This window comes from Ips typographus, linkage group LG5 (genome assembly GCF_016097725.1).
Source record: "Ips typographus isolate SLU linkage group LG5, UJ_Ityp_2.0, whole genome shotgun sequence".
NCBI classification, from domain to species: Eukaryota; Metazoa; Arthropoda; class Insecta; order Coleoptera; family Curculionidae; genus Ips; species Ips typographus.
In genome coordinates this window covers 1,899,028-1,916,048 of record NC_138426.1, presented here as the reverse complement: position 1 = coordinate 1,916,048, position 17,021 = coordinate 1,899,028, and the positions used below count along the sequence as shown (strand labels likewise).

The following is a 17,021-nucleotide window of genomic DNA, read 5'->3' as shown; positions in this document are numbered from 1 at the left end:
GCACTTTTAGAAGTCTCTTTGGTAGCTCATGAAGATTTTAGAGGCTTCTGACAATACAAAACGGCTGCTAGAGGCTTCCGGCAACTAAAAATGACTGTTTAGAGGCCTCTGGCACTTTTAGAAGTGTCTTGGGAAACTTAAGAAGGTTTCAGAGTGTAACGAAGCGTTTAAATTCGTTACTAATTTCCACTGAACGGGTGGAACTGTGCACCGTGGATTATTGTAAATACGCTTCTGTGTGCGGTTTGACGAAATTGTGGAGGGGGTAAGCCTCGAGCAACGTACTGATCGGAACTGTGGCGCTCCTGTGTTGTGCGGCGGCGGCCCCCACCACCGACGCGTCATTGTAGTGGGGGCCCGGCGATTAGTATAAATGAAGCTCCGTGGCACTAAGCCGGGAGTCTTGCACCGCCTTCGCAAGACTCTCTCTCTCGCCGATATACCGAACCGAACCGTTTCGTCCGTCCGTAACCGTAAGTACCGTGGCTTGGTGGCGTAGTATCGCCGGGCTTGCTCGTCATGTAGGCGCATGTCGCATGATGCCCCCTTTTCCCTGTGTTCTGGCGTATGATCGGAGCACGTCCTTCACCTTTCTTTACCCCCCCTGTTGGCGTAGTGTCGCAGGGATACCTGGTCGTGCAGGCGCATGTCGCACGACACTCCTTTACCCTGTGTTCTGGCGCATGGTCGGAACACATCCGTTCCCCTCCTGTTCCCCCTGTTGGCGTAGGGTCGCAGGGTTACCTGGTCATGTTGGCGTAGTTCGCATGACATTTTCCCCCACCTTAACACGTTTTGGCGTATGGTCGAACGTGGTCCTATCCCGAACCGAGTATGGCGTAGTGTCGTACAGACGTTCGTCCTGCTCCTTCTTAAGGTAGTTCTCACCAAAGCGAGACGGCCGCCGAACATTGCCGCGTTAGTTTTAGGCACCGTAGGTTAAGCATGCGCTCGCTAGGATAAGACCGGGAGTTTAAGGTTAAGGAGTACTGTTAAGTTTCTTGCACCGTGCGGAGTTGTTAGTTTTATTTTAAGTGTCACCGTATACTTTCCCGAATAAAGAGAGTTGTTTTGTTAACAGTTTGTTTTACTCATCCTTGCGGAGCTCACAAACCCAGTAACTTCGTTCTCCACTGTGTAAAAGCCGCCCGAAGGCAATCGTGTTCCTACTGGCACGTAACGACTCAGTAGGTGGCGCCCGAGTTTAGAGCCGGTGATTAGAAGCATTTTAAAAAACGCGTCACAAGAGGCTTCTGATGGCAATACCAAATGGCTTCTAGAGGCTTCTGGCAACTGAAAATGGTTGTTTAGAGGCTTCTGGCACTTTTAGAAATCTTTAGGAAAGCTTAAGAAGGTTTCAGAGACTTCTGGCAAAACAAAACAGCTCCTAGAGGCTTCTGGCAACTAAAAATGACTGTTTAATGCCTCTGGCACTTTTAAAAGTCTTTTGGAAAGCTTAAGAAGATTTCAGAGGGTTCTGGAAATACAAAATGGCTTCTAGATACCTCTGGCAACACAAAATGGCTTCTAGAGGCTTCTGGCAATTAAAAATAGCTGTTTAGAGGCCTCTGGCACTTTTAGAAGTCTCTTGGAAAGCTTAATAAAGTTTCAGAGGCTTATGGCAATACAAAATTGCTTCTAGAGGCTTCTGGCAACTAAAATGGCTGTATAGAACCTCTGCTACTTTTAGAAACCTCTTGGAAAGCTTAGGAAGGATTCAGAGGCTTCTGGCAATACAAAATGGCTTCTAAAAACTTCTAGCAACTAAAAATGGCTGTTTAGAGGCCTCTACCACTTTGAGAAGTCTCTTGGCAAGCTTAGGAAGGTTTTAGAGGCTTCTGGTAATACAAAATGGTTTCTAGAAACTCTGGTAACTAAAAATGGCTGTTTAGAGGCCTCTGTCACTTTTAGAAGTCTCTTGGGAAGCTTAAGAATGTATCAGAAACTTCTGACAATACAAAATGGCTTCTAGAAACTTCTGGCTGTTTAGAGGCCTCTGTCACTTTTAGAAGTCTCTTGGGAAGCTTAAGTATGTATCAGAAGCTTCTGGCAATTAAAAATGACTATGTAGGGCTTCTGGCACCTTTAGAAGTCTCTTGGGAAGCTTAGGAAGGTTTCAGAGGCTTCTGGCAATACAAAATGGCTTCTAGAAGCTTCTGGCAACTAAAAATGGCTGTATAGAGGCCTCTGCTACTTTTAGAAACCTCTTGGAAAGCTTAGGAAGGATTCAGAGGCTTCTGGCGATACAAAATGGCTTCTAAAAACTTCTAGCAACTAAAAATGGCTGTTTAGAGGCCTCTGCCACTTTTAGAAGTCTCTTGGCAAGCTTAGGAAGGTTTCAGAGGCTTCTGGTAATACAAAATGGCTTCTAGAAACTTTTGGCAACTAAAAATGGCTGTTTAGAGGCCTCTGTCACTTTTAGAAGTCTCTTGGGAAGCTTAAGAATGTATCAGAAGCTTCTGGCAATACAAAATGGCTTCTAGAAGCTTCTGGTAATTAAAAATGACTATGTAGTGCTTCTGGCACTTTTAGAAGTCTTTTGGAAAGCTTAAGAAGGTTTCAGAAGCTTCTGGTAATACAAAATGGCTTCAAAAAACTTCTAGCAACTAAAAATGGCTGTTTAGAGGCCTCTACCACTTTGAGAAGTCTCTTGGCAAGCTTAGGAAGGTTTCAGAGGCTTCTGGTAATACAAAATGGTTTCTAGAAACTTCTGGTAACGGAAAATGGCTGTTTAGAGGCCTCTGTCACTTTTAGAAGTCTCTTGGGAAGCTTAAGTATGTATCAGAAGCTTCTGGCAATTAAAAATGACTATGTAGGGCTTCTGGCACCTTTAGAAGTCTCTTGGGAAGCTTAGGAAGGTTTCAGAGGCTTCTGGCAATACAAAATGGCTTCTAGAAGCTTCTGGCAACAAAAAATGGCTGTATAGAGGCCTCTGCCACTTTTAGAAGTTCTTGGGAAGCTTAGGAAGGATTCAGAGGCTTCTGGCAATACAAAATGGCTTCTAGAAACTTCTGGCAACTAAAAATGGCTGTATAGAGGCCTCTGTCACTTTTAGAAATCTCTTGGGAAGCTTAGGAAGGATTCAGAGGCTTCTGGCAATACAAAATGGCTTCTAGAAACTTCTGGAAACTAAAAATGGCTGTTTAGAGGCCTCTGCCACTTTTAGAAGTCTCTTGGCAAGCTTAGGAAGGTTTCAGGGGCTTCTGGTAATACAAAATGGCTTCTAGAAACTTTTGGCAACTAAAAATGGCTGTTTAGAGGCCTCTGTCACTTTTAGAAGTCTCTTGGGAAGCTTAAGAATGTATCAGAAGCTTCTGGCAATACAAAATGGCTTCTAGAAGCTTCTGGTAATTAAAATTGACTATGTAGTGCTTCTGGCACTTTTAGAAGTCTTTTGGAAAGCTTAAGAAGGTTTCAGAAGCTTCTGGTAATACAAAATGGCTTCTAGAGGCTTCCGGCAACTAAAAATGGCTGTTTAGAGGCCTCTGGCACTTTTAGAAGTCTCTTGAGAATATTAAGAAGCTTCTGGCAATACAAAATGTCTGCTGGAGACTTCTGGCAATTAAAAATGACTTTTTAGAAGTTTAGACCCCTCTGGCACTTTTAGAAGTCCCTTGGGAAGCTTAAGAATGTTTCAGAGTCTTCTGATGGTAATACAAAATGGCATCTAGAGGCCTCTGGCAACTAAAAATGGTTGTATAGAGGCTTCTGGCACTTTTAAAACTCTCTTTGGAAGCTTAAGAAGGTTTCAGAAGCTTCTGGCAATACAAAATGGCTTCTAGAGGCTTTTGGCAACTAAAAATGACTGTGTAGTGCCTCTGGCACTTTTAGAAGGTTTCAGACGCTTCTGGCAATTCAAAATGGCTTCTAGAGGCTTCTGGCAAACTAAAAATAACTTTTTAGAAGTTTAGAGGCCTCTGGTAGGTACTTTTAGAAGTGTCTTTGGAAGCTTAAGAATATTTCTGAGGCTTCTGATGGCAATACAAAATGGCTTCTAGAGGCTTCTGACTACTAAAAATGACAGCTTAGTGCTTCTGGCACTTTTAGAAGTCTTTTGGGAAGCTTAAGAAGGTTTCAGATGCTTTTAGCAATACAAAATGTCTTCTGGCAATTAAAAATGACTGTTTAGTGCTTCTGGCACTTTTAGAAGTCTTTTGGGAAACTTAAGAAGGTTTCAGAGGGTTTTGGCAATATAAAATGGCTTCTAGTGACTTCTGGTAACAAAAAATGACTTTTTACAAGTTTAGAGGCCTCTGGAACTATTAGAAGTCTCTTGGGAAGCTTAAGGATGTTTCTGAGGCTTCTGATGGCAATACAAACTGGCTCCTAGAGGCTTCAGGCAACTAAAAATGGCTGTTTAGAGGCCTCTGGCACTTTTAGAGTTTTATTATGAAATTTTTAAATTTTGTTTTTGACAACCTTGCCAATTTTTGCGATTATAGCGTAATCACACATTTGCTTGATTTTCGGTGTACATATACTTAATTTTAACACTTGGTTTAGTAATTTTGTTCCTTTTTCCCTATTTGCCCTTGTTTTTCTTACACTGTGAAACTAAAATATATTACAATAAATTTTAAGATGTGCGTAGCAGACGTTTCGAGGTATTTTAAAAATCTATATGTAAAATAAATAATACACATGTATAATGCAAATATAATATATTAAATAATATTTCATAGAAATTGTTTCTTAAACTCAAGACGTCGAATAGATGGTGAAATATATTGCCAAAACGTGACATTTTAGACTTAGCAAATTTTATAAGATGTAAGTATCACAGAAATAATATCCGCTCGTCTAATGTTGAAAATAACTTTGGCTGGTGATTAAGCCTACAATCTACAATAATTTGAGCTGTATTTCACGTGACTGCATGAATACATTGTAGTCTCAGAAAAAAGCACTTTGTGATGATCACGTGATATTTGTTTGTGTCCCCCCACTACTATAAACACAACTCACCTAATTGGAATATACTGTAGTTCTAACTTACAATCACAAAAAAACCAATAAAGGTTTAAAATAAAACCTTAAAAAGCTAAAACTTACGAAGGCGTAGAAAGGCCACAGACGTTATTTTTCTTAAATTTCGACTTCAAACTCTGAATTTAGTTAAATTCTGACTTTGAACTCTGAATTTAGTTAAATTCCGACTTCGAACTCAGAATTTACATTGTCACATTGCAAAAGCTCTTCAAACCAAATTAGACAAAATTTTTCAGTTTGGCAACATTGCAAACCTTCTTCGAAGCAAATTAGTAGAATTTGTTAACTTTGGCAACATTGCTAACACACTTCAAAGAAATTAGTCGGACTTGTCAGTTTGGTTACATTACAAACACTCTTCGAACCAAAATTGTAGAATTTGTTAGTTTGATAACATTGCAAGGATACTTTTGAACCAAATTTTGTCAGTTAGGCAACATTTCAAACAGTCTTCGATCTAAATTAGGAGAGTTTGTTAATTTGGCAACATTGCAAGCAAACACACTTCAAAGAAATTAGTTGAACTTGTCAGTTTGAACAGATTGGAAACACTCTTCAAACCAAAATTGTAGAATTTGTTAGTTTGATAACATTGCATATACTCTTCAAACCAAATTAGTAAAATTAGTCAGTTTGGCAACATTGCAAACGCTCTTTGATCTTAATTAGTAGATCTAAAATAGTAGAATTTATCAGTTTGACAACATTGCAACTAATTTCCGAGTTCGAAGTCGGAATTTAGTTAATTTCTGAGTTTGAAGTTAAAATTTAAGAAAAATAACGTCTGTGGCCCTTCTACGCCTTCGTAAAAACTAGTCTAGTCTAAGTCATGTAAATTACGTTCTCTTCTACATTCCTCACAACCGGTATCTGAGACGTAGCCTTCACTAGGGCCACTGCAAGTACTACAAGTATAATTAGAATAAGCGCTCTCAGGCTCAGAATCCGAAAGGCTGTAACAGGAATCGTCGTCTTCGTATTCGCTTTCCTAGAAAACGAAGAAAAATGATTAGTTTGCTACTCAGTGCAAGAAAGCAGTTAAGATAGTATATTATTCAACGTGCATGTAATGATAGCTATTATTCACGAAGATGAAATGCATCATAGAGTGAGTAATACAGAGCTGCTGTGGTTGGATTACTTTAATTGAAAAATGAAATTTAATGGTGAATAACATCCAAAATTAACTTTTTCAGCTTAATTTCTTCACCACCTTTCACAAGCTTAATTTGTCTATTGTCTAAGTTTTAGTTAAAAATTTCTATTTTTACGTGAATTATTTTTTTTCCCAATTTTACCTCTTCAACTGCATCAACCTCATCAATTGGTCCTAGTACTCTCTGTCTCTGTTCAGCTAATGGTTGTTCAGCTGAATTATTATTGTCCCTGGAAGTGGAGGGACGATTTCTATCTTCGAATGTTTCGTTTTTGTTTTCGTCTCTTTGATTATTATTATTAATGTTGGCCATTTTGTGAAGTTGAAAGGGCTTATTTCTGAAAAATGAGAGCAATATATTGATAATGTAACTACAAATTCAAATCACTACAATTTATTAAACTTGACGTAACTTGCTTAGTAAGTTTAGGTATATTAAAGATTTGACGCCCTCTGGCGACGTTATTTGTACCTCAATCACCTGATTTTAGGACATTTTTGGAAAGCTTGAAATCTGCTCTAAAAAACTGTTTATTTGTCATTTTGACGTATCTGCCAAAATAACCGAGTTACAGCCGGTTGAAGTGAGATGGCATCCTGTTCACATTAATGATTTTTCAAAAAATGTACCAACAATTTTGACGCCCTCTAGCGGCGTTATTTGTACCTCAATCACATGATTTTAGGACATTTTTGGAAAGCTTGAAATCTGCTCTAAAAAACTGTTTATTTGTCATTTTGACGTATCTGCCAAAATAACCGAGTTACAGCCGGTTGAAGTGAGATGGCATCCTGTTCAAATTAATGATTTTTCAAAAAATGTACCAACAACTTTGACGCCCTCTAGCGGCGTTATTTGTACCTCAATCACTTGATTTTAGGACATTTTGGGAAAGCTTAAAGTCTGCTCTACAAAATCGTTTATCTGTCATTGGCAACATTGAAAAAATGTGATAAAAATTTAGAAAAAACTGTCACACAAACAATTCATAAGAACTTAGGAAAATAGTCCAAATTTGTTGTCCAATTACAATAACGTTGCCAAAATTTCGTGCTAAATTAGGAAAATAGTCACTTTGGCAACATTGGATAAATTTGGTCATAAGTTATAAAAATGATCGTTTTAACAACATTGTATAAATTTGCAAAAATGGTCAATTTAGCAACATAACAAACAGTTGATAAGAAATTAGGAAAATAGTCCAATTAGGCAACAATGCAAAAAGTTCCTCATATATTAAAGAAATGGTCAATTTATTTATTATTATTAATGTTGGCCATTTTGTGAAGTTGAAAGGGCTTATTTCTGAAAAATGAGAGCAATATATTGATAACGTAACTACAAATTCAAATCACTACAATTTGTTAAACTTGACGTAACTTGCTTAGTAAGTTTAGGTATATTAAAGATTTGACGCCCTCTGGCGACGTTATTTGTACCTCAATCGCATGATTTTAGGACAATTTTGGAAAGCTTGAAATCTGCTCTACAAAACTGTTTATTTGTCATTTTGACGTATCTGTCAAAATAACCGAGTTACAGCCGGTTGAAGTGAGATGGCATCCTGTTCAAATTAATGATTTTTCAAAAAATGTACCAACAACTTTGACGCCCTCTAGCGGCGTTATTTGTAACTCAATCACATGATTTTAGGACATTTTTGGAAAGCTTGAAATCTGCTCTAAAAAACTGTTTATTTGTCATTTTGACGTATCTGCCAAAATAACCGAGTTACAGCCGGTTGAAGTGAGATGGCATCCTGTTCAAATTAATGATTTTTCAAAAAATGTACCAACAACTTTGACGCCCTCTAGCGGCGTTATTTGTAACTCAATCACATGAATTTAGGACATTTTTGGAAAGCTTGAAATCCGCTCTACAAAACTGTTTATTTGTCATTTTGACGTATCTGTCAAAATAACCGAATTACAGCCGGTTGAAGTGAGATGGCATCCTGTTCAAATTAATGATTTTTCAAAAAATGTACCAACAACTTTGACGCCCTCTAGCGGCGTTATTTGTAACTCAATCACATGATTTTAGGACATTTTTGGAAAGCTTGAAATCTGCTCTAAAAAACTGTTTATTTGTCATTTTGACGTATCTGCCAAAATAACCGAGTTACAGCCGGTTGAAGTGAAATGGCATCCTGTTCAAATTAATGATTTTTCAAAAAATGTACCAACAACTTTGACGCCCTCTAGCGGCGTTATTTGTACCTCAATTACATGATTTTAGGACATTTTTTGGAAAGCTTAAAGTCTGCTCTACAAAATCGTTTATCTGTCCTTGGCAACATTGAAAAAATGTGATAAAAATTTAGGAAAAATTGTCACAAACAATTCATAAGAACTTAGGAAAATAGTCCAAATTTGTAGTCCAATTACAATAACGTTGCAAAAATTTCCTGCTAAATTAGGAAAACAGTCTTTTTGGCAACATTGGAAAAATTTGGTCATAAGTTATAAAAATTATCGTTTTGACAACATTGTAAAAATTTGCAAAAATGATCAATTTAACAGTTGATAAGAAATTAGGAAAATAGTCCAATTAGGCAACAATGCAAAAATTTGCTCATATTATAAAGAAATGGTCAATTTGGCAACGTTGCAAAATTTGAGAAATAATAATAATAATTATTAAATAATAATTTTGTTGATAAATTTGAAAAAATGTGATAAGAGTTCAGGAAAATAGTCCAATTCGAGGTCAAATTAGAACAATACTGCACAAATTTCCTGTTAAATTAGGAGAATGGTCAGTTTGGCAACATTGCACAAATTTGATCATAACTTAGAAAAATGATCTGTTTGACAGCCTTGCAAAAATTTGATAAGAAATTAGAAAAAATTGTCAATTTTAAAACATTGAAAATATTTGATAAAAAAATAAGAAAATAGTCCATTTAGGCAATGTTGCAAAAATTTCCTACTAAATCAAAAAAATTGTGAATTTGGCAACGTTCAAAATTTTGTTTTGTCAATTAGGAACATGGTCAATTTGACAAGGTAACCTAATTTTATTAATGAATTAGGATAATGATTAATTTGGCAACATTGAAAAAATATAATAAGAATTTAGGAAAAAATGGTCAATTTAGCAACATTACAAATATTTGGTAAGAAATTAGGAAAATAGTCCAATTAGAACAACGTTTCAAACATTTTTTTGCTAAATTAAGCATTTGGTAAGAAATTAGGAAATTGGTCAATTTGGCAACGTTGTAAAATTTTGATCGCAAATTAGGTTAAATGATCAATTTGACAGCATTGTAATAATTTGATTAAATATTTAGAAAAATGGTCAATTCAACAACATTGCAAACAGTTGATAATATATTAGGAAAATAGTTCAATCAGACAACATTGCACAAATTTTGCCTTAAGTTAGGTTAGGTTTGGTATATAATCAGTGGAAAAATGGTCAATTTAGCAACAATATTGATGAAAAAATAGGAACATTTTCTACTACATTAGAAAAATGGTGATTATGGCAACATTGCTAAAATTTAGTCATATATTAAAGAAATGGTCAATTTGGCAACGTTAATAATTGGGTTCGTCAATTAGGAGAATGGTCGATTTGGCAACATTGCAAGAGTTTGATTACAAAATAAGGTAAATTTAGCAATGTAACATAATTTTGCTAGTGAATTAGAATAATGATTAATTTGGCAACAATGAAAAAATATGATAAGAATTTAGGTGTAATGGTCTTACCATTCTACGGTCTTAACTTCTAACTTAGCATTATTACAAACATTTGGTAAAGAATTAGAAAAATGGTCAATTTGGCATCGATGCAAAATTTTTACCGTAAATTTGACAACATTGAAAACAGTTAATAATAAATTAAGAAAATAGTCCAACTAAATTAGAAATGTGGTGAATTTGGCAACATTGCAAAAATTTGGTCATATATTAAGGAAATAGTCAATTTGGCAACGTTGCAAAATTTTGTTCGTAAATTACAAGAATGTTCAATTTGGCAACATTGCCCAAATTTCGTCATAAGTTAGAAAAATGATCAGTTTTACAGAATTGGAAAAATTTGAAGAAATTGGGAAAAATAGTCAAATTAGCAACCTTGCAAACAGTTGGTAAAAAAATAGGAAAATAGTCCAAGTAGGCAACGTTGCAAAAATTTCCTACTTGCCAAATTGCAAAATTTTTCAAATTTTGTTTGTCAATTAGAAGAATGGTCGATTTGGCAACAGTGCAGAAATTGGGGCATAACTTAAAAAAATGATCAATTTGACAGCATCACAAATTTGATCACAAATTAGGAATATTTGTCAATTTGACAACGACATAACATAATTTTGTTAACGAATTAGAATAATGATCAATATGACAACATTAAAGAAATGTGATAAGAAATAGGGAACGGTGCAAAATTTTGTTTGTAAATTAGGAAAATAATTAATTTGACAGTTTTGCAAAAGTCTTTGTTGATTTGGCAACCTTACAAAGATTTGCTTATAAATTAGAAAAATGACCAATGACACCCTTTTCAAGAATTTGATAAAAAATTAACGATTTGACAATGTTGCACAAGTTAGGAGAATGGTCCATTTGCAATATTTTGCAATACTTTAATCGTAAAATACGAAAATGATCAATTTGACAGCATAGCAAAAAATTTGATAAGAAATTTGGAAAAATAATCAATTTGACAACATTGCAAATAATTTGATGACAAGTTAAGAAAATGGTAAAAAATTAGAAGAACGGTCGATTTAGTTATATTGCAAAAATTTTGTCGTAAATAAGAGAAAATTGTCAATTTGACAGTATTGCAAAAATTTGTTTACAAATTAGGATTATGGTCAATATGGCAAGATTGCAGAAATTCGGTCGTAAATTAGAAAATGATCGATTTGGCAACATTGCTAAAGTTTGATAAGAAATTAGGAAAAATGATCAACTTAACATTGTTGCATGAAATTTTATCACAAATTATAAAAATAGTGAATTTGGCAAACGTTGCCAAATTTCGTTCGTAAATTAGGAAAATGGTCAACTTGGCAATTTTGGCAAAAAACTATTACTTTGTCATTTCTTGTAAGCACGTGTAAACCAATCTATTACCGTTTATTAGTTGGTAATAGTCATACTGGAGGACCTTTTAAAGAATAGTAGTTTTTCAAAACTATTTTTTTCAAATTGTGTTAAAATTGAAATTAAAGGTTGACTGTCAATATTATACTAGTCTTCTTCATATCTATTCATTCTATTGCTCACTGAATCAGTTCTAAGAACTTGTTTATATATCACTGTGTACTGTGTACAGAGCTGGATTACTTTTAGTACCAAAATCTACTTGAAGTAAAGTAATAAGTAGTTTACTAAAATACTTAAAAAAAAAGTAATTTGTATTTTTTAATTGAAGTACTTGTACATACATTGTCTTAGGCGGGACGCTAGTAATAACCTGCAAATTACAGTCATTTTTACGCAAATTATTGTCAAAAAGTATGTTTTCAAGAACTTTTTTTAAATTTCTAAGTAGTTAAATACTACTGAGACTACTTAAGTAGTGATAAAATTAAACTTATGTCTCAAAGTACTTCAAGTATAATTTATTTCTTACTTGTACTGCAAATGTTTCAATTTAAGTGACCTATTACCTGAAAGTTTAATACTTTTACTTAATACTTCAAGTAGATTTGAAATTAAGGCTATTTACTACTTATTACTTAAAGTAGTTTAGGCGGCTACTTATTCCAGCTCTGACTGTGTACAAATACGTAAACTAATTGTTCGTTAAAACATTACTAGATTCTAAAAAAGGAGAATACACTTGTAACATTATGTTAATAACTACTGACCTTATTTCCCACTGAACTTGTTGTGGAATATGTTGATCCGTTCGCCTTCTAGACTGAAATAAACCGGAAAACTACACTTTTGTCGTAAAAAACACTACTTTCTTGTACGAGTAGCAAACACGAACTGCAAAGTGGACGTTTAGTTTAGACAATTCCAAAACCAGGTAAAAATGTGGGTTTACAACCCTTTGTAGTAATGGTCAGCCTACAATAAAGGTTTTTGCTAAGGGTCCTTCAGTTAGAGTTCCAAGAAACGTTCTGTAACGTTTTAAAACCATCTTTTCTGAAACAATAATATTCAAACACCTCCCTTTACATACCTGCCAAGTACTTTGTGCGAACGTTTTTTTATGGTTTTACAAATGCAAAGACGTCCAAAGTAGATGTTGCCACATGTTGCAAACTTACAGCAAAGGAATATTAAAAATTATATACTGTTATATCCGAGTACCCATTCAAATTGTTTACTTTTGCCGAAAAAACTATGGTCTTATCTCGTTTGCCCCCCTCCAAGTGTTGTGTGTGTCAAATTGGTGTATTGAGATATCGGTAACCGTAAGAGCTACAGATTCGGTTAGATGGGGAAAGTTTTAGAGGATTTCATGTAAAACTTATTTCCGGTTTTCAAATTAAATTATCTTTCTCCGTTTTCCGGAAAATTGGGAAATTGTCAGAGGCTGCATTTTAAACAATTGCTTGCAGCTCGTTAACAAAACCAAAGAGAGTTTTGAAACTAAGACTTTATATAGGCACTTTTTTACGTAGAACATGATGATGTAATTAGAAAAAAAAAATTGTGTCAAACATAGAAGATGCTTCCAGGTGTGTCGCTTCCTAACTGTGGCCTACTCTAACACGCGCCCGGCCAGATATTGCGGCGCATCGATTTCCTCCCGAATCGAGTGCTCGTTCAGAAGTATCGAGCATAGTAGGCCCAAACCGTAACAATATTTTAAATTCTGCACTTAAATAATATTAAAATTTATGAAAAGAGCTTTTAATAAGTCTTATCAAATGATGATAATTCAAAGAAACTTAACCATAGCAACAGGCTGTAGTTACAAACTATAAACAGAAATTACAAAAAAAAGTCTAAATTTAAAAGAAAATTATAAGAAAGCTATTTCTACACCATTTTCAAATGTAATTCAGAAAAGGTCAAGCGTAATTCAGAATAAGGTAATGCAATTCAGAAACCATCAAGTGGAATTCGGAAAAAATCAATGTAAATTCAGAACATTCAAAGGCAATTCCATAAAATACGTTATTTGTGGATAAAATTACAAAAGCTGAAAGAAAATAATCCAAGTTCCAACAACAACATCAGCCATATTTAGAACAACCTCGTGAAAAGTTGTAGAATGTTGAGCTGTTCTACCACAATCACCTCCTACAACGGATTCAATTGATTGTTCGTTCCAAGTAAAGAAGCCTTTGCTAACCTACTCCCTGAGCAATAACATCGGGAATTCCACCATGATGATCAGACCAAATTGTCTCGATTGGGTCTAGCATTGGGGAGTAAGGTGATAAACGTAACAGATCAGCATCTGTTTCGTGAAACACATCTTATAAGGTAGAGTGGCATTATTATATACTACCATAAGATTCTGCAGATGGTTTCCCATATCTTCCCATCTTTGATACAAAGACTCCATCCATTCATTTGCCAACTCTATAGCACCAATTAAGTCTTATCCATCCAAACAATTTGTTGAATAAATCTATTTAGTTCCCGTACGTATTTTGCTCTTTTTCTCTTATTTTCAGCAGAGTTCATTGATAAAGGCTCGTAATGAACTTGTTTCACTGTAAATGACTTTCCTTCCAAATAATTGGCTAGCTAGTGGATACGGACACTTCTTTCCTTAGTATTTGTTCTTGAAGTGATATCACATTCGTCTTCAACCCATGATATGATAAGCCAAACTTCCTCTTCCTGTAGAAGTTTGCAGCTTTTTTTAAATGCTTCTCCTCTGCATAATCCCCAAAGTATCCGCTAGGGCCACCCAGTCTTCCCATAGACCACCCATAGCGTGACTTTTTCAGTGTCGACAGAAAAACTTGTCAACTATTGAATTTCAGACCACTGAAACCAGGCAAATGGCACAATTGTCATTAAATTCCATTTAGAAACGAAGAAACTTTGACAAAAGATATCAAACTTTTCCTTACTTTTTTAGTTACGCTTTACGATTTCTGAATTACTCTTGACATTTTCTGAATTACAGTTAAAAATGGTGTAGTAAATTAACGATTGTTTTCGCACTCATCGCACCAGCTATCTGACTCGTAGCCTTCACTATCAGAGCTACAAGTACTGCAAGTACAGAGAGAATTGCAACAGGACGAATCAGAATCCGTGAGATCGCTGCAGGAATCTTCATCTTCCTTTTCCTAGAAAGCAAAAAGAAGCAAATATTAGCTTAGCTTTACTGTCATTTTAGTAGTTTTTGTAATCAACAGTTTTGCCAAAACTAATACCGAGGATACAGGATAGTCACCTAATAAGTGCGGGAAGTACACTTTATTGCAGTTGAACGAACGGGCCAGTAATCAGGTGCGGAAAAGACACTTTCCGCACGTATCAGGTACAAAATATTTCCTACAATCCTGCCAAAAACTGCCATTTAGTGCAAATAGTTAAAATATGCTTTTGGAATATTGTTACTAAACTACTCGTATTTTAACTTTTCAACTTTACCTCTTCAACTGGTATTGGCAGTCGCTGTTCACTTGATGGTGACTTATCGGATGAAGAATTTTTGGAATTGGGTGGACGTCTTTCTTCATCTGATTTTTCGGTTTTGTGGTTAGAGCTCGGTCTTTTGTTAGTCATTTTGTGAAGTTTACTGATCAAGTATCTGAAAAATTGGAGCAATAGTAGGAACAAATTATAATTAGTTAGTGAAATTTAAAATTTTGGAATAAAAATAAGTTCTTAATAATATTCTAAAAGTATTTGCATCTTTTAAACTCGCCAAAGCCTGTCCGAAGCCAGGTTGGAAAAGAGTGAAGGGGGCCAGGGCCCCTTGTCTAGGGTACAGACGAAGACCACGGCGGAGAAGGCGGATCTGGCAGAAGTGGCAACCATGCTTTTGTTAGAATTTGTTATAACTAATCTTAAATAAGACGAGTTAAAATTATGTCTAGTTTGTAAAAAGGTAAAATTACCTTTTTGTAATATGGTACAAGTTGGTTTTGTTTGAAGTTGATGTTGTGTAATTTTTCGGGCTGTCTAATTTAATTTTCTTATCATAAAATAAAACGTTCAAAGTTATTACTCTGTTGCTGATTACAACCCAACAGGTTAAGTGATTTTGAAGATAGTGTTACAGAGGTCTTCAGAAAAAATAAAATTTGGACCTGGTGTTTGGTCCTGGTCATAAAGGCATAAAATTAAAAACTAAAAATGACGGAGGAAGACGTTTCTCAGATTCAGAGATTAACAAATAGTGAAACATATCAAATTTGGAAATTTCAAGTCACAATCCTGTTTAAGGCACATGGATTATGGGAAATTGTGTCAGGAATAAAGAAATTGGAAGATCTGGCAGATGATAAGGAAAAAGCAGATTTTGAAAGGAAAGACGCCCGAACTCAGAAAATAATAACAACCATACATAAGAAGCAACTAATGCATATTTTTAACTGTAAAAGTTCTAAAGAAATGTACGGCAAACATATATGAGAAACAAACAGAAGACGAAAAATGTTATTTGATGCAACAATTTTTTAATTTTTCGTACAGCAAAGAAACTGACATTTTAATGCACATTAGCAAAATTGAAAACTTGGCATGTAGGCTAAGAGTACTTGGACAAGATATCCCAGACAGTATGTTGGTATCCAAAATACTTGCAACATTACCTGATCAGTTTAGAAACTTTGCTACATCTTGGAAATCCACTTTACAAGGTGATAAAACCCTTGAAAATCTCTCAGACTGATTGGAGAAGAAGAAAGACAGAAGAAACAATGCGAACCCGAAGGTATGGTTGTTAAAGCTCAGCTACAACAACCAGTAAATAAGAATAAAACAAGATTTGGAGGAAAATGTTTTAAATGTGGCAAGGAGGGACATATTGCTCGTTATTGTGACAAAAGGTCATGTAGAATATGTAAAAAAACAAATCATGTAGAAAGCAATTGTTACTTTCGAAACAGACAGAGCCAAGATCAAGGTCGACAGGAAACTCATAGCAAAATAGCTTTTCTATGTGAAGATATGGATTTAGAATCAAATACAGCAACTTTCTTCGTTGACTCTGGAGCTTCATCGCATATGACAAGCAATAAAAATCTGTTCACTTCATTACAAACAGATTGTTGAGATGTTTTAGTAGCCAGGAAGAATTCATCTATAACATCAGAGGGTAAAGGATTTATTGAAACAGATCAATGTGTTCTTGAACATGTGTTGTATGTTCCGGAGTTAAGCAAAAACTTATTATCGGTCAATAAAATTACTGAAAATGGTGGTGAGGTAATATTTACAAGAAACAAAGTGGTCGTTTCTAAAAATAAACTAGCAGTGTTGCAAAGGCAAAAGGACAGTAGTGGACTTTATTGTATTAAGTTGTCAACTGATGAAAAATGTTTAATGACAGAAAGAAGGGATCAAAATGTTTTGTGGCATAAAAAGTTAGGCCATCTTAGTGCTAGCAGTATGAAAAAACTACAAGATTTTTCAAAGGGCATGATTTTAAATACTGTAGAATGTGACCAAAAGATAAAGGATTGTGTAGTTTGCTTACAGTCTAAGCAGACTCGTAAACCCTTTAACAGCACTAGGACCAGAGCCACAAGACCATTAGAACTGATACATAGTGATGTGTGTGGTCCAATTGAACCAGAAACCTGGGATGGCAATAGGTATTTCTTGACAATAATGGATGATTTTACTCATTACACTCAAGTTTACCTAATGAGACATAAGAGTGAATCAGCTGAAAATCTTAAAAACTACATACACGAAGTGGAAGCTTGCCAAAATTTAAAAGTCTCAAAAATACGGTGCGATAATGGAGGAGAATATAAAAATC

General features: G+C 35.1%; 1 protein-coding gene across 6 annotated transcripts; it reads right to left on the bottom strand.

Moving 5' to 3' along the window:
- Positions 1-4,646: 4,646 nt before the first annotated feature.
- On the bottom strand, positions 4,647-14,840 carry LOC145729201 (uncharacterized). Of its 6 annotated transcripts, none has more exons than XR_014178300.1 (5): positions 14,681-14,840; positions 12,297-14,373; positions 11,977-12,234; positions 6,288-6,483; positions 4,647-5,977 (listed from the first exon to the last, which is right to left on the bottom strand). XR_014178300.1 is itself a non-coding variant. In XM_081979868.1 (5 exons), the coding sequence occupies exons 4-5, from the start codon at positions 6,456-6,458 to the stop codon at positions 5,807-5,809; spliced, it is 342 nt and encodes a 113-aa protein (XP_081835994.1). In that variant the 5' UTR covers positions 6,459-6,483; positions 11,977-12,100; positions 12,162-12,234; positions 12,297-12,437; the 3' UTR covers positions 4,647-5,806. The 6 variants fall into 6 exon arrangements, 3 of the variants coding, with proteins under 3 accessions (XP_081835994.1, XP_081835993.1, XP_081835995.1); XM_081979868.1 differs by lacking the exon at positions 14,681-14,840 and having other exon boundaries at positions 11,977-12,100; positions 12,162-12,234; positions 12,297-12,437; XR_014178299.1 differs by lacking the exons at positions 12,297-14,373; positions 14,681-14,840 and having other exon boundaries at positions 4,647-5,243; positions 5,344-5,977; positions 11,977-12,290.
- Positions 14,841-17,021: the final 2,181 nt, after the last annotated feature.

What these genes read in the sequence shown, in the direction of transcription:
- LOC145729201 (XM_081979867.1), bottom strand. Translation starts at nt 6,458, where the DNA reads ATGGCCAACATTAATAATAATAATCAAAGAGACGAAAACAAAAACGAA. An exon ending in AGGTTGATGCAGTTGAAGAG is followed by an intron (nt 5,978 to 6,287) that starts GTAAAATTGGGA and finishes TTCGTTTTCTAG; the next exon opens with GAAAGCGAATACGAAGACGA.